The 16,932-nt window shown below is 50.8% G+C and overlaps 1 protein-coding gene and 1 long non-coding RNA gene across 2 annotated transcripts in view; one reads left to right on the top strand and one right to left on the bottom strand.

Moving 5' to 3' along the window:
* Window positions 1–330: 330 nt before the first annotated feature.
* Window positions 331–7,422, top strand: TPI1 (triosephosphate isomerase 1). The gene is made up of 7 exons (XM_006124145.2): window positions 331–543; window positions 4,771–4,894; window positions 5,006–5,090; window positions 5,197–5,329; window positions 5,618–5,703; window positions 5,814–5,901; window positions 6,792–7,422. The coding sequence occupies exons 1-7, from the start codon at window positions 432–434 to the stop codon at window positions 6,908–6,910; spliced, it is 747 nt and encodes a 248-aa protein (XP_006124207.1). The 5' UTR covers window positions 331–431; the 3' UTR covers window positions 6,911–7,422.
* LOC112545979 (uncharacterized) overlaps window positions 2,445–16,932 on the bottom strand; it is a 19,610-nt gene continuing 5,122 nt past the window's right edge. Inside the window, exons 2-3 of the long non-coding RNA XR_003089569.2 lie at window positions 9,398–9,484; window positions 2,445–2,579 (exon numbers count right to left, since the gene is read on the bottom strand). This is a non-coding gene — a long non-coding RNA (uncharacterized LOC112545979). The remainder of the gene's footprint in view (window positions 2,580–9,397; window positions 9,485–16,932) is intronic.

Here is a 16,932-nt window from a genome sequence, read left to right as displayed (position 1 = left end):
TAGGTGCCTCTAGGGCAAGTTGCATTTGGCAGCTGGAGCCTTGCTGACAGCAGATCGTGGAGAGCTCAGGAATTTGTTTACCCTCTCAGCTGGAGTCATGAATGATGGAGACAATTGTGGCCTCACGCTGCCCTTTTCCCCTACCCGGGCACGAGTAAAGGTAGCGCCCCTGAGCTCCCACTGCCAACGGAACGGCGCCGCGGAAGGGGCGGAGCTAGAGGAATGTTAGCACTTCATGAGATGGAGCAAATGCAGCGTGGGGACGTTCTAGGGGCGGAGCGTGTGGAACGTTCAGACAAATGTGGGCGTGTCCCTGGATCACTTCTCTATAAAGAAGCTTGAGCGGGAGCTGTTAGGCCGGCTTCTCACACGGACCTACTGACCTTCTAGTCTCCTTCGGCTCTGCGCCAGGCAGCAGTACCCGACCCATCATGGCACCAAGGAAATTCTTCGTGGGGGGGAATTGGAAGATGAACGGGGATAAGAAGAGCCTAGGCGAGCTGATCCACACCCTAAACAGCGGCAAGATCCCGGCGGACACTGGTGAGGGGAAGGGGCAAGGTTGTAGACTGGGAGTGCAGAGGTGGGAGGGAAGCTTCTATCTAGTGTCTCTAGGGATGGTCCCAGAGTCGTTGCCTGTTCACGTTGCAATCGGCTGCCTCGCTGGTCTCTGTGGGAGCCTGGCTCGGTCCTGAGCATCGCCCCGCTTGACTGCGGTAGGCCCAAGACCCCAGCCCCATCTACATCCCTCTCCTCCCTTCTCCCGGGCTGCCCCGCTGAGGCTAATGGGAACGGTGTGGACTGAGATCTGGGGCAAGTGGCTGCTGAGCTAACCCGCTAGCCGAGGCAGGGGGAGGGGGCAGCTAGGGTGCGGTAGCCCCGCAGTGGGTGGCTCTGGGCGGCGGCGGCTCAGGTGGAGCTGGCTGGGGGCAGGGCTGCTGGAGCTCCCCTCGGGTCTCCTGTGCCCGCGCTCCCGCTCGTCCCCTCCCCTCGCGCTGTGCCTGCCCGCACGTACCCAGTGACTCGCTTCCTGCTGCTGCCGCCTGCGCTTGCGAACGGGGAAAGCGCCATGTGGACTAGGCGGCTGCTGCAGTCTGGACTCCCCGCCGCGCGGCAGGGGGCCGGCGGGACATGATCATTGTCTAGGGCACAAGGGGCGGGCAGGAGGGAGACCGATCCGGGACGGGAGAGTCAGCCTCTCTCCCCCCTGCCAGAGCCATAGCGTTCAGGCCCGCCAGATCTACTCTGCCCTCGGGGATCTGGCCCCCAAGCACCGAGAGCCCAACCTGCATGGGGCCCAAGCGCATTTCATGGCAGGGAAGTGATACAGCGAGGTATACACAGGTAATCCGAGCACATGGCCCGCCCCACCCACTGCCTCCAGCCAGTCTCCCAAGTCCCATTCGTGCTGCTCCCCTCCATCAGCCATCCTGCTGCTGCTGCTGGCTCCGCCCCGAAGTATGAAAGGTCAAGTTTCTGTGCATTATGGGTACTACCCTTTTGGGAGGACCTGAGAGCCTTCCTCCTGGCTTTCCAGCTGAAACCTGAAGAGGGGGGTAACCTGGAGTGTCCCACTCCCGCTGAGCCAGCCAGCAGAGGACGTCCTTCCCTGGGGTGCTAGGCAGCAGTGTTCCAAAGAACAGGCCTCCAGCCTGTTGCCAGGCATCTGTGCCCCTAGGCACTAGTAGATGGACCCTGAATTCTTCTGGTGGCTTAGTCTCGCCGCATTCCCCCCTTGGATTTGTCTAAACCAGTGGTTTTCCAGGGAGGGGTTGTGGCCCAGTACTGGGTCACTTTGCTGTCAGGTGACTGTGCTGTGCCCCAGAGTCCTAGGTGGGGGGTACTCTGGGGATCCAAGCCCTGCCCTTAGCACCAGCTCCCCACTCCCTTTGAGGGTTCCTGGCCAATGGGAGCTGGGAGGGTGGGGCAGGGCCTGCTGGCAAGAACAGCACCCAGAGCTGCTTGCACAGCTGCCTCGGAGCTGAACCTGCTGCTGGCCACTTCTGAGGCACAGCATGGTCTGTGGTGCAAGGACAAGCAGGAAACCTGACTTAGCACCCCACTGCACTGCTGACCAGGAGCCATTGCAAGTAAGCCTGCACCTCAGTCCCCTGCCTGAGGCCCCCTCCCTCATTCCTGGCCCCACCCCATAGCCCGCATTCTAGTCAAAAGATATAATCCTGTAAATGGCACTGATTAAACGGGTAGGGTTAAAAACTGGTGACAACTTTTGCAAAACTCCCTTTGAGTTAAACCAGGCTCAACTTCTCGTTATATCACGACTTCAGTTGTAATGAGGTGCGTGCTGGTTTAATTAAGTCAGTTTAAAATCACAGTGTAATTTAGGTTGGTGTAGCTTTTACTTGTGCAGCCCAGGGCCTTGTTATCTCTCCTTGCCCCAGGGTTTGTACTTGCAGATAGATTTCCAGTTCCCCACCTCCCTTTGTGGCTGCTTCAGTTGGCATCTACATCATCCAGCAACAGCTAGCTAGTCTTCTCTCTCTCCACTATCATCTCCTCGCTGAAATATCCTCCGCCTCTGGATCTTGTGCTACCCATCTCTTTGGGCTAGGAGGGTCCTGTAATGAGGAAGGAGAAACTGCTATTTTGGGGGAAGTGCCCTGAAGAAATGTCAAAGGTCTCTGAGCAGATTGAGACCTAAATATAACCAGTGGTGTCTGGGTTAAAAATATCAGCTACTGTACTTGGTTTGGAAACCAGATCTCTGTTGGCTGCTAAAGGTCAAGGGGTTGGCATTGGAGAGGAGGGATGCTGGTGGAAGCCTCTCTTAGCCCCAGGTCCTGAGATAATAATTATGTGCGGGAGATGGTACCAGTAGCTAGTACAGTGACCCCTGCTGGGGAAGGCAAGACTAGGCAGCTGCAGGCTTTCCTCCTCAGCTATCTCAGTAATACAACATAAAAGTAATAGCTTCAGTAATACAACATAACTACGCAACTGTTCTTGCTACCAGCTAAATGAATAAACTACACAAACCTCCCATCTTAAAATTGCTCTGCACCCTTCAAAATGGAGGCAGCTCGCCTGATGGCAAAGCCTCCCTGTCTCCCCTGCTCTCAGTGTGCAAATAAGATGGCCCCAGAGACTGTACATCAAGGCTTTCAAGATGTGGTTACTGCAGGCAGGTCCCTAGGGCTTACCCTGCCTGGGATGGTGCTTGGAAGCCTGTGCATTTAGTGGACATGACCAGACCTGCTCAAAGGAAGCAGCAGCCTTGGTTTACACCTTGGCTGTGTCTACATTGGCATCCCTTTCCGGAAAAGGGATTCTAATGAGACACTTTGGAATTGCAAATCCATGGGGGATTTAAATATCCCCCGCGGCATTTGCATTTACATGGCTGCCGCTTTTTTCCGGCTCAGGGTTTTTGCCGGAGAAAAGCACCAGTGTAGACGTGATTCTCCGGAAAATAAGCCATTTAAATGCAAGTGACGCGGGGGATATTTAAATCCCCCGCGGATTTGCAATTCCAAAGTGTCTCATTAGCATCCCTTTTCCGGAAAGGGATGCCAATGTAGACACAGCCCTAGTGTGTATGTGCCTTTTCCTCACTTGGCTAGGGATGTTACATTTAGATTAATTAACTAATCAAGTAGTCGATGGGATTTCCATTGACTATTTGTTTAGTCAATCAGGGCGCCTCCACCTTTGAACTGCCGGGCTACAGTTCAAAAGCAGAAGCTGCGCAGGGTGAGTGGGGCATTGGCCCTGCATTCCTTGCGGCGCTTGAGCCTTTGAAATATTGCGCAGGGTGGTGGATTTGCCACAGGGCTGGGAGAAGCCTTTGCACTGCTTTAGGAAACATCTAAACTCAAGAGCTGTAGCAGCCTAGCCACGGTGCTGTCTCTGTGCCACTGAAGCTCCCAGAGAGCAGACAAGCCCTGAGTTGATGCCTAAGGAACTCCCAGGCTGGCTTCCTCAGTAACTTGTCCTATCCCCGTGTTGGGTACCTCCCATAATCATAAGGATGATGAATCTGCCTCCCCAGGTTCCCTCTAATCTGTTCCCTAGGGACCAATACCTGGGGACCCAACATCTCAGTGATGGTAGTGCCACTCCAGGTCCCTTTCACTCGTGCTTCCAGACCCCATACACTGCCAGGGAGTAGCTCCTGAGCAGCTTTTTCTTATCCCTCCCTAAATGGGCTCTATCAGGGTTCCCCTCCCTACTGAAACTCTTCTTTAGTCAGATGCTTCTTGCATTTCTCATATAGAACCATAGAAGATTCAGCTTGGAAAAGACCTCAGGAGCTGGTGCAGGAGGCATCGAGTCCAGCCCCCTTCCCAAAGCAGGACCAATCCCAACTAAATGATCCCAGTCAGGACTTAACCTCTAGGGATGGAAATTCCACCACCTCCCTAGGGAACCCATTTCAGTGCTTCACCTCCCTCCTAGGGAAACTTGTAAAAACGTTAAACTGAGCTTCCTCTCATGATGCTTGCCATGCGTCCCTTTAAAAGAAGAAGAGAAGATCATAATAGAGGAGAAACATCCGTACTGTGTTGCTGGGGCCCCAAGTTTCAGTGAGGGTGATGTGTGTGGTAGGGTTTGTGTGTGGAGGTTTTTTGTTTTGAAGGGTTGCTACAGCTTGGCAGAGTAGGGATAAGCACCGGGGGTAGGGGCGGGTTGAGGGATAAGAAAAGGATCAGGGGATGGATCTCGGGGGGAAGAGGATTCAGCTGTTGGGAGAAGATCAAGTGTGATATCTGCTCCATCCCCATATGGTTAACACCCTCTCTTGCCCTCCAGATGTTGTTTGCGGCGCCCCCACCATTTACCTTGATTTCGCCCGTCAGAAGCTCGATGCAAAGATTGGGGTTGCAGCACAAAACTGTTACAAGGTGTCAAAGGGAGCTTTCACGGGAGAGATCAGGTGAGCCTGCTATGGGGTGATAGAGCTGAATTAACTTAGAGACTGAGCCCCATGGGGGCTCTTCCCAGGACAGAGGCAAGGCCCTCATCTCTCCCTTTTCTCCCCTTGCAGCCCTGCAATGATAAAGGACATCGGTGCCACCTGGGTGATCCTGGGCCACTCGGAGCGAAGACATGTTTTTGGGGAGTCTGATGAGGTGGGCTACTTTGGGATGTAAGGAGGAAACAGTTTTAACATCCTCGGAGGGGGGAGCTGAGCTCCAGAGTGTGAAGTTTGGCTAACTGTTCCCTCCCCTCTTCCAGCTGATTGGGCAAAAGGTGGCCCATGCCCTGGCTGAGGGTCTCAGTGTCATTGCCTGCATTGGGGAGAAGCTGGATGAGAGAGAAGCTGGCATCACAGAGAAGGTGGTTTTTGAACAGACCAAAGTGATTGCTGGTAAGTGTGGAGGGCATTTTCCCTTTAGCCCACAGCTGGGCGGAGATCCCTGCTCTGTTGCTTTTTCCTCAGGTGAGCCCCTGGGAAATGTAGTATTACTTCTTGATCACTCATTCCAGGTGTGCCGCAGAGCTGGGTTTGTGCATGCTTGTTTGGGGTATCAGTCTGAGTTCCCAGCTGCTCCTCCAGTAACTGTTCTATTGTCAGACAGCTGCTCTGCTGGCCAGTCCCAGCGGCGGAGCTGTCCCTCACCTCCCGAATAACACTTGCTTCCTTCTCTCGCCCCAGATAATGTGAAGGATTGGAGCAAGGTGGTGCTTGCCTATGAGCCAGTTTGGGCTATTGGAACTGGCAAAACGGCAACTCCCCAGCAGGTATGAACAGGGTTAAGGAGCCAAGCGTCCGTCTTTCTCACCCCTCTTCAGTGGGTCTCGAACCTCAGTGAGGTTGGGGTCCCAGTAATGCAGCTCTGGTTTCATTGCAGGCTCAGGAGGTTCATGAGAAGTTGAGGGGGTGGCTAAAAAATCATGTGTCCGAAGCTGTCGCTCAATCCACTCGCATCATCTATGGAGGTAGCTAGCCTTGGGCACCCTGCCCTTTCTAGTGCCTAACACTAGGCACCCCCCCTTGCCTCTGCTCGGTTCTGCTGTTGGTTGTACAGCTGCTCTCTGCCAGGCAGATGAGCCACTGCTGTCTCAGGCAGTGTCCCCTCCCCCCCCCCCCTCCCCCAATAGACAGAGGCTCTGGGACTTGATTCCTTACTCCTTGACTGACTTGTTGGGTCACCTTGGGCAGGTCCCTTCACCCCATGTCCCAGCTGCCCCATGTGTACAATGGGGATAATGAAACTTGCTGCTTTTGAAAAGCCCTTTGGGACCTCTGACTGGAAAGCGCAGTTGCTCTTGGGGGGGGAGGGGGTGTTATTTATTAATGATACCAGCTGAACCTGGTGTGCCAGTAGCTTCTCCCTCCCCCCTCCCCCCACTCCAGAATCCCAGGGCTGGCAGAAACCTTAGGAGTCATTGAGTCCAGCCCCTTGCCCAAAGCAGGGCCACCCCAACTAAATCATCCCAGCCAGGGCTTTGTCAAGCCGAGACTTAAACTCCTCTAGGGATGGAAATTCCACCCCCTCCCTAGGTAACCCATCCCAGTGCTTCACCACCTGTCTAGTGAAATAGGACTCTTCAATAGCACAACCAGCTTTCCATTGACTAACTAAAGGGACATGCTTCACTTCCCCACTCCCCCCCCTCTGTTTCCTGAGCTCCGGGACCCTCTTTGGGGTTGGGGGGGGGGGGGGCAGTGAACTAACCACTCAGTCTGTTACCCTTCCCAGTAGACAGGGTACAACCGCTTCTATCTATTCCCCATCTGCACAGCTAACCAACCCTTTCCCCATCCTGCCCCTGGCAGTCACCATGGGGTGTCTAACCGGTGTTTGGAATTGTTCCTCCTTTGATAGGTTCAGTCACTGGTGGCACCTGCAAGGAACTGGCCTCCCAGCATGATGTAGATGGCTTCCTGGTGGGCGGAGCCTCCCTCAAGCCTGAATTCCTGGACATCATCAATGCAAAACACTGAACCTACCCCTAGAGCCCAAAAGGGGGAGCCATCATGGAGGGGAAGGAAGCTCACCCCTATGATCCCCTCACTGTAATGGCCTCACCCATGACTCCTCTGCCCCATTCACTGTAATCGGTCCTGCTGCTGCTAACCGCTGTCACCCTGCTGGATTCTGATTGGCAGGGAGCCTTTTCCAGAGGCGGGGTTTTACTGGTCTCCACCTCGTGCCTGCCCCCCTCTCCTAAGTGGGCAAAAGTAACTGTTGGCTGGTGGATGGTCTGGCTGGCTGTGCCCATGTGCCTGGTAGACCAATCAAAGTCCAGGGCCTGTCTGTCGCTCCTCCTGGGGTACTGCAGTGAGGCGGGCTCCTGGGCTGGGGAGAGGAGGAAAGGCTGCCTCTTGCACCAGGCATCCTGGGGGGTGAGCAGCTGGGAGGGAGTGCCTGGCAGCTGGCATCCCTGTGAAACGTCGTAGCTTTCCCATGTCCCCTAACCCGCCGTCACTATTCAAAATAAACATGTGGCACCGGACTCTGTCTCCTTGCAGTCATTGGGGGAGGGAGGAGCGTGCCAGAAGGCAGGTCACACCCAGGGGGAGCTTCCTGCAGGGTGAATGTGGTAGGGACACGGTGCTGTGGGGTTTCGTCCTCAAGCTGGTCCCTCTCAGAGCGGTGCCTTGGGCTGGAACTACTGCTGGGGCCCCTTTCAGGGGAAAGCTCAGGCAGTCTCCCGAGAGCTGTATCATCACAGGGCTCTTGTGGCACATGCACTTTCGTTTCTCAACTGAGCCAGTCCCCCTGGTTGGGACAGAACAGTCACTTCATGCTGGCTGCTGCAGTCATTCCACGCCAGGCAGCAGGGAACCATTGAGTGGGCATGTGAATTGCTCCCCTTCGTCCTGGTATGGAGGGACAGCACCATGGTCATCTTTCCCTGGGTGGCATGGCACTGCCCTGATCCAGACAGCCTCTGCTGCCTTGCTGGGTGGAGAACGCAGCTGTAGCCCCTGCCTGCTCCTGCACCTTCCATTTGTGGGCTGAGGGGCTTACCTGCTTCCCTAGCTAACTTAAAACACTTAGTCCAGCTGGCAGCAGGGAGTGTGTTCCAGACAGGCAGCACCCTGAGAGCTGAGCTGGCCCCTTTCTACATCCTGTTTGCAGATGGCAGTGGGAGCCTTTGTTGTGGCCCTTCAACCTTTCTCTCCCCCCCCCCCCCCCCCCCGAGTTGTTTAACATGTCAGGGTGAAGCTAAGTGTCAGTGAGTACGGTGGCAGCCACTCATTCTTGCCACCTCCACTGTATACCCTTTCTCCTCCCCACCCCATGAGAAATGAGACTGCTGGGGGGTTGCCCAGAGGAAGGAGTACCCTCATCAAACTGAGAACATGGTGGGGAGGGGATGATGGTGGAACTAGCAGGAAAAGGCACCAGCCTTGGGTAACTGCCTTTTGGGAAGTCCTTACATTGTACATGGGTACAGCCTGCACCGCCCTGGACAGCTCACTGGTGCAGCAGGTGCTGCTCCCTAGGCAGGAGGGAGGCAGTTGAGGGTGGAGCTGCAGCTGCTAGGACTGCGGTGTCCAACACTCTAGCCACATGTGGCTATTTGGCCAGTTGAGTGTGGCTACTGCTTCAGAACAGGTTGGACACCTCTGGTCTAGGGGGAGAAGGGGTCAGATTTGGTTTCAGTCTCCATCTCATTTGAAGATCCCCTCACTTAGAGCTACTGCTCTCCACCCCATAGAGATTTTCTTCCTTTCCCAATCACAGGGTCTTTCCTCACTATTCCCCTACCTAAATGCCCTTTCCCTCTGCAGGGGTATCGTGCTGGCCTAGCCCTGCCCCCACACAGCACTCAGAGCTGCCTTTCAACCCCTGAAAGTGCTTGTAGATGGGTCTTGGCCATGCTAGATCTCAGTGTACCCACCTCCCTAGACAGTATTCCACCTCTGCCTGGCCCTTTGGCGAGGTAATGAGGGTAGCTGCCCCCTTGACTCCAGGATAAAACTTGCTAGTGCCTCAGCCCCATGAGTCTCCATTGCTGCCCAGCAGGGCTACATAGGAATTATACTGCAGGGGAGCATATTCTATGGCCACCTTTATCAGGGTGAGTCTTCACAGCACCTGGGCCTGTCAGTTCTCCCAAGCATGTAGTGCCTTACGGTGGCTTGTGTGTCCTGTACCCCCTTCGTGGTCTGGACTACAAGCTTTTTGTTTGCTGTACTGTTTACAGCCACTGTTGGCTTCCAGTTGTGTTTGCCCTATACCCCAGTTATCTGTGGGAGACTTAATTCTTCTGGTCCCAGGGAAAATGGAGGGATTACCCCACCAATTACCATCTGATCCAACTCTGCCTGCACTGGAGCCTGAGCCACACATTGGCTTTCTCTTTCCTTCCCCAACGTTTAGGTCCTGCTGGCCCACTTCCCTTCAGCTGAGTGGTGCTATGTAAGGTGGAGGTGAGGAAGAGTCCAGGGAAACCCCAGAAAATTGGTATGCCCTCTTACCTGGCTTCAGCTCCCATGCCCTGATGGGCAGAAAGGACTTGCTCTGTGCTCAGACAGCAAAGAATCATGGGCCATGTTACTCAGGCTCTGGAGAGAGAAACAGGCAGCATGCCTTCAGGGGCGCTCCCAATTCCCTCAATGAGAGGTGCTGTAGAGCACAGCAGGAGTCCTCATGTGGTCCCCTAGCTCTGTCCTGTGTCTGAGGCTTTAGTTAGGGGCCAACTGCTTCATCCCCTTTCTACATCCTTCCCTCACTGCTTGTGATGCAACCAGTTCTCTCACGAGCAGAGACCATACTCTCAGTTGGAGCAGGATCTAGAACCAAAGAAGCGGAGAGGAACGTGTTGTTCATTAGCATTCCAGCTTTTTCCTCAGGGCTAATCTACAGTGGCACAGCTGCACCAAGTCTGGTGAAGATGCTCTTTGCCAAGGGAGAGAACTCCCCATAGCATAATAGCTACCATCTCTTGTGGATATGGTTTTATGTCAGCTGGAAAAGCTCTCCCACCAGCACAGGCTGTCCTCACTAGCACTTAGGTCACTATAGTTTACTTCACATCCAAGTGACATCTAGTATGTAGAAAGTTTGTCTGATCAAGAACTCCTAAACAGCAAAATCATTATACAGCCTCCTCTTACCATAGACTCATAGACTCATAGACTTTAAGGTCAGAAGGGACCATTATGCTCATCTAGTCTGACCCCCTGCACCGTGCAGGCCACAGAATCTCGCCCACCCCTCTTAGAATAATCCTCTCACCTATGTCTCAGATATTGAAGCCTTCCAATACTTTGAAGGCCCCAACATGCAGAGAGTCCTTCAGCTGTGATCTGTGCCCAATGCTACAGAGGAAGGCGAAAAACCTCCAGGGCCTCTGCCAATCTACCCTGGAGGAAAATTCCTTCCTGACCCCAAATATGGCGATCAGCTAAACCCTGAGCATGTGGGCAAGACTCACCAGCCAGACACCCAGAAAGTTCCCTATAGCAACTCCTATCATCCCTCCATTGACCTATTTCCAACTGGAAATGAATGGTCAATTAGTTACCAAGATCATGTTATTTCATCCAACCATCCCCTTATCATAGAATCAGAACTGGAAGATACCTCAGAAGGTCGTCAAGTCCAGCCCTCCGCTCTAGGCAGGACCAATCCCATCTAAATCAACCCGGCCAGGGCTTTGTCAAGCCGAGACTTAAACACCTCTAGGGATGGAGACTCCACTACTTCCCTAGGTAACCCATTCCAATGCTTCACTACCCTCCTAGTAAAATAGTTTTTCCTAATATCCAATCTGGACCTCTCCCACCACAACTTGAGACCATTGCTCCTTGTTCTGCCATCTGTCACTACTGAGAACAGCCTCTCTCCATCCTCTTTGGAACCTCCCTTCAGGAAGTTGAAGGCTGCTATCAAGTCCCCCCTCACTCTTCGCTTCTGCAGACTAAACAGACCCAAGTCCCTCAGCCTCTCCTCGTAGGTCATATGCTCCAGACCCCTAATCATTTTGGTTGCCCTCCGCTGGACCCTCTCCAATGCGTCCGCATCCTTTTTGTAGTGGGGGGCCCAGAACTGGACACAGTACTCCAGATGTGGCCTCACCAAAGCCGAATAAAGGGGAATAATGACATCTCTGGATCTGCTGGCAATGCTCCTCTTAATGCATCCTAATATGCCATTAGCTTTCTTGGCTACAAGGGCACACTGTTGACTCATATCTAGCTTCTCATCCACTGTAACCCCCAGGTCCTTTTCTGCAGAACTACTACTTAACTGGTTGGTCCCCAGCCTGTAACTATGCTTGGGATTCTTCCGTCCCAAGTGCAGGACTCTACACTTGTCTTTGTTGAATCTCATGAGATTTCTAGTGGCCCAATCCTCCAATTTGTCCAAGTCACTCTGGACCCTATCTCTGCCCTTAAGCGTATCTACCTCTCCCCCTAGCTTAGTGTCATCTGCAAACTTGCTGAGGGTGCAATCTATCCCCTCATCCAGGTCATTAATAAAGATATTGAACAAAACCGGTCCTAGAACCGAACCTTGGGGCACTCCACTAGAAACCGACCTCCATCCTGACATCGAACCGTTGATCACTACCCGCTGGGCCCGGCCTTCTAGCCATCTTTCTATCCATCTTACCGTCCATTTATCCAATCCGCATTCCCTTAACTTGCTGGCAAGAATATTGTGGGAGACCGTATCAAAAGCCTTGCTAAAGTCAAGGTATATAACATCCACTGACTTTCCCATGTCCACTGAGCCAGTTACCTCATCATAGAAGCTAATCAGATTGGTCAAGCACGACTTGCCCTTTGTGAATCCATGCTGACTATTCCTGATCACTTTCCTCTCATTCAAGTGTCTCAAAATGGACTCCTTTATGATCCCTTCCATGATTTTTCCAGGAACCGAGGTAAGACTGACCGGCCTATAGTTCCCTGGATCGTCCTTCTTCCCCTTTTTGAAGATGGGCACTACATTTGCCTTTTTCCAATCATCCGGGATTTCGCCCGATCTCCACGACTTTTCAAAGATAATGGCCAAAGGCTCCTCAATGACATTTGCCAACTCCTTCAGTACCCTTGGGTGCATTAAGTCTGGACCCATGGATTTGTGTACGTTTAGTTTTTCTAAATAGTTCCTAACCTGTTCTTTACCCACCAAGGGCTGTCCATCTTCTTCCCATCTTGCGTCGCTTAGCACAGAAGTCCAGGAGCCGACCTTGTCCGTGAATACAGAGGCAAAGAAAGCATTGAGTACTTCAGCTTTCCCCACATCCTCTGTCACTAGGTTACCTCCTTCATCCATTAGGGACTGCACACCCTCTCTGATCACCTTCTTCTTGTTGACATGCCTGTAGAAACCTTTCTTGTTATCCTTCACATCCTTAGCCAGTCGCAACTCCATTTGCGCTTTCGCCTTCCTGATAACCCCCCGGCATTCTCGAACTATACATTTAAGCTCCTCCCTAGTCATTTGTCCAAGTTTCCACTTTCTGTAAGCTTCCTTTTTGTGCTTAAGTTCACCAAGGATTTCCCCTGTAAGCCAATCTGGTCTCCTACCAGGTTTGCCTCTCTTGCTACGTGTTGGGATGGTTTCTTTTTGTGCCTTCAGTAAGGCTTCTTTAAAATACTGCCAGCTGTCCTGGACTCCTTTCCCCTTCATGTTAACATCCCAGGGGATTCTTTCCATCAGATCTCTGAGGGAGTCAAAATCTGCTTTTTTGAAGTCCAAGGTGTGTATTTTACTACTCTCTTTCCTTCCTTTGGTCAGGATCCTGAAATCTACCATCTCATGATCACTGCTTCCCAGGTTGTCACCCACCTCTACGTCCCCTATTAGTTCCTCCCTGTTTGTGAGGAGAAGGTCAAGCTGTGCATGGCCCCTGGTCGGATCCTTCAGCACTTGTACCAAGAAGTTATCCCCAACATTCTCCAAAAACTTCCTGGATTGCCTGTGTACTGCCGTATTGGTTTCCCAACAGATGTCAGGGTGATTAAAGTCCCCCATGAGAACCAGGGCCTGCGATCTGGAAGCTTCGCTCAGTTGTTCGAAGAAAGCCTCATCTACCTCATCCACCTGGTTCGGTGGCCTGTAGCAGACACCAACCACAACATCACTGCTGTTTGCTCCTTTAAACCTGACCCATAGACTTTCAACAAGTTTTTCTCCCTCTTTATACTGGAGTTCAGAGCAATCATAGTGCTCTCTTACATATAGTGCAACTCCTCCTCCTTTTCTCCCCTGCCTATTCTTCCTGAACAATCTATACCCTTCCATGACAGCGCTCCAGTCATGCGAGTCATCCCACCAAGTCTCTGTTATCCCAATTAAATCATATTTCTTGGCCTGGGCCAGGGCCTCCAGTTCTTCCTGCTTGTTGCCCAGGCTTCTCGCATTAGTGTACAAACACTTCAGGTAACCAGTTGATTGCATTATCTTCTCCATTCGAAACTGGGGTCCTCCTTTCTCGCTCCTTGCTCTATGCATTTCTTCCCGGTATCTGACTTTCCCACTCCCCTCAGGGTTTTGGTCACCGTCCCCCGACGAACCTAGTTTAAAGCCCTCCTCACTAGTACCATAACTTAAAGTACTGTCAGGCTACATCTACATTGCACGTTCTTGCACAAGAACATATGCAAATGAAGCACAGCAATGAATATTGCCATGCCTCATTTGCATATTTAATGAGCCATCATTTTTGCGCAAGAGAGCGGTATAGGCTGCTCCTTCTTGCACAAAAAACCCCTCTTAAGAGCCGTTCTGCCTGAAAATAAGTGGCAGAACTGCTCTTGCACAAAAGCCCTTTGTGCAAAAATGATGGTTCATTAAGTATGCAAATGAGGTACAGCAATATTCATCATTGTGCCTCATTTGCATATGTTCTGCACAAGAATGCACAACCTAAAGGTTTGATTGTGCCAGAAAACAGGATTGCCTGGAATGGGATTGCTTCTCATAAAACCAAACAGAAAAGAGAGAGAATCACTAAATTAAGTACAGTCCTCAAAATTGACATAAGTGAGCAAATGTTGAAAGAGACTGAACCAAGCCAGAAAAATAGGATGAACCTGGAATAGGACTGCTTCTCAAAAAAATCTTACAGAAAAGAGATAAAACAGACATTTAGGCTACGTCTAGACTGCAAGCCTCTTTCGAAAGAGGCTTTTTCAAAAGATACTTTCGAAAAAGCCTCTTTCAAAAAAGAGCGTCTAGACTGCAACCAGTACTTTTGAAAAAGCAAGCTGCTTTTTTGAAAGAGAGCACCCAGGCAGTCTGGAAAGAGCACTTTCGAAAAAAGGCGTTATTCCTCGTGAAATTAGGTTTACCGCAGTCGAAAGAAAAGCCGCATTCTTTCGATTTAATTTTGAAAGAATGTGGCTGTAGTCGAGATGCAGGTAAAGTTTTTTCGAAAAAAGGCTACTTTTTAAAAAAAAAAAAATCCTGCAGTCTAGACACAGCCTTAGAGTGATGCTGTTTTGGCACAGCTAAATCAAAGTTTAAGGTTTGAAAACTAGAAGACAGTGTTACTGGAAACCAAATTGATTATAGCCCTTTTTTGCTAAAACATAGCAAATGGTAAGAGTTTATAGGGATAAAGGAAAAAAATACACTCAATGAAATTCCCATTTTAAAAAAATTACTAATTTTTTTTAATAGTTTAAAGAAATCTGAAATAAAAATTAACCTTAAAAATAACACTGTACTTTGGAAAAATACAATCATTTAAATAAAGCATGTACATTTTCCTTATACTTTTCAAAATACAAAAACCCTTACTTGAATTAAAGACCTGAGCAATGCCAGGTAAATCTGTTAGTAAGTTATACAGCATAACCTGTAGTGTACGTAAGCCCTCATAAAAGGCCCATGGAATGAACTTGTCTCTGAATTTGCAAGGCACCATTATGTTAAGAGGAGTCACTAGCTGCATCTGCCGCTGCAGGGTTGGGCTGGGAGCTTTAGCAGAGCTGGAAGGAAGCCCCATCTTGGAATAGGAGTCAGTTCTGTGAGTGAAGACAGATGTGAAACTTCTGCATGCTCCTTCACCCTCTTCTGACTCCTCTTGCCGCCACCTGCGTTTCCACAAAGGGTATCTACTTATCTCTTCAAGGGTTTGACACACGTCCACGAGCTTCCCTCCACTGCTGCCCCACTGGACAAGGGGGCATTTATGCCCAGAACTCAAGAAATCCTGGTTCCATTCCTTGTCCCAGGCTCTTGCCTGGCGGGTGGGGAGTGCTACCGTGGTTTGGCCCAGCCCTGAGGCTGTCATTGTCCTGTTGTGAAGGGCATCCAGGTTCCATTCCCTGTTCTGGTCCCTTACTCCCTAAGAAACTGGATCTCCCACTAATAGGGGGTTAGGGCCCTGTGGTGCCAGGTGGGAGACACAGGTCCTGTACTCCAGCCCTCTCAGTGGGGCTGGGAATGCTGGACATCCACAGGCTGCATCTTTATATTCTCTCCCCATTTTCTAGGCTCGCCAGGCTTGACCTAACCTGGCTGCTGACTGCCTGACTTAGAGCGCCCTCAGCTGACCAATAAGTAGAAATGCAAGCACATTTCATATATTCAACACCCATCCCCCTCTGCCACAAAGCATGGAGCATCTGACTCATACCCTCTGGTGATCCAGTGTTGGCCTCCCGGCATTCAGCTCTTCAGCTTCCCCTCCAGCATGAACCAACACTGAGGCAGTACCTGAGCCCTGTTTGTGATGTCTACCTAGGAGCATTGTGCCCTTGCCTTTCCACATGGCTGCTCAGGGCCTGAACATGAATTTCGGTGTAACGCTCCAGATCAATCAAAACACACAATTCCAGAAGCAACAAGGCTCCAGGTTTCACAGGGAACAACACTGCATTAGACAGTCAGCTTCGCCCAGCTGGCCGGGCCTTCCCTTTGCACTTTGCTTGCTTGACTCCTACAAAGGAAATGGCTTTGCTTGCAGAACTCTTCGGAAATGCATCCCAGGGACACTGGGTATCTTCGACTCCCACTGTCTTTAATGGGAACTGATGGCATTTGGTAGCTTGCAGGTGTGGGCCCTTTATCTCTGCACACCACAGCTGGGCCAAGAGAGAAACTGGGGGGGTAAAGGGGGGCGAAATGCTGAAGAAGTTTTATTCCTCTAGCTGCCAAGCCAATTAACAGTCTTTCTGGAGAGAAAAATGACAACTCCAATAAAGAACTGCAGGAAAAATCTAAGTTGAAATGGAGTTATGGCTGAAAGCATAGACGAGTAATTTAGGGTAAATTATGTTTAAGAGATGGTGTAATTATCCCCAAATCAGGCATTGCAAACAAGGAAATTCAAAGGTCAGGTTAATCTTCAAGCTAAATATATTAAGAAACTATGAGATGCTATCACTAAAATACACAGGTCTGCCTTGTGATACCAAACAGCAAATATGATTAACACAAAGTAGGGTTTGTGGTCCCAAATTTAAATGATTTAGCTACAATTTCATAATGAAAGAAATCACAAGCATTATCACATGAAGGGGGGAGCTAAAATTCAGTGTGGCAAAAACCACCTTCCCTGGGAAATATGGTTGTGATGTGTGTTCAGGGTTTGGGTATTTCAAGGAAAAATCATAAACTGCAAGATCTACAGATTTTCCATGAGAAGAAAGCAGAATAATGCCCATCTCTGACAAGACTGGGGGACTGTTCCCTGGTAGGGATGAGGCAGTGGGGGCTATGTAAACAGTGAGAGAAGAGATCCTGGAATACTCAAGAGCAGTGTTTCTTAAACTGTATTCTGGGGAACACCAGTGTGCCTTGGAGAACAACAGAGTTCAAAATGGCCACCCTTAAAGAGGCAGGAGCTTTTTTTTCTCAGTTACTCCCCTTCCCCACCCCCCCACACACACCCTTTTTCTTTTCTTTTTGCTCAACAAAAAAAATCCTTGGTGTTCCTCATAAAAAAATTGGAAGATCATCTTCCTCGGTTTTAAAAAGTTTAAGAAACACTGCTCAAGAGGAGTTGTGTATTGCCATGACCTTTTGATTTCTTTGCCACTCTTAGAAC

The sequence above is a fragment of the Pelodiscus sinensis genome, chromosome 1, assembly GCF_049634645.1.
Source record: "Pelodiscus sinensis isolate JC-2024 chromosome 1, ASM4963464v1, whole genome shotgun sequence".
Classification (NCBI taxonomy): Eukaryota; Metazoa; Chordata; order Testudines; family Trionychidae; genus Pelodiscus; species Pelodiscus sinensis.
The sequence above is the reverse complement of the archived record's forward strand: the minus strand, read 5'-3'. Positions and strand labels throughout refer to the sequence as shown.

Excerpts from the sequence above, each read along its gene's own strand:
- TPI1 (XM_006124145.2), top strand. The coding sequence starts at position 432 with ATGGCACCAAGGAAATTCTTCGTGGGGGGGAATTGGAAGATGAACGGG. Across the intron at positions 544-4,770 it reads CAAGATCCCGGCGGACACTG|ATGTTGTTTGCGGCGCCCCC; the intron begins GTGAGGGGAAGG and ends CTTGCCCTCCAG. Across the intron at positions 5,704-5,813 it reads AAACGGCAACTCCCCAGCAG|GCTCAGGAGGTTCATGAGAA; the intron begins GTATGAACAGGG and ends GTTTCATTGCAG.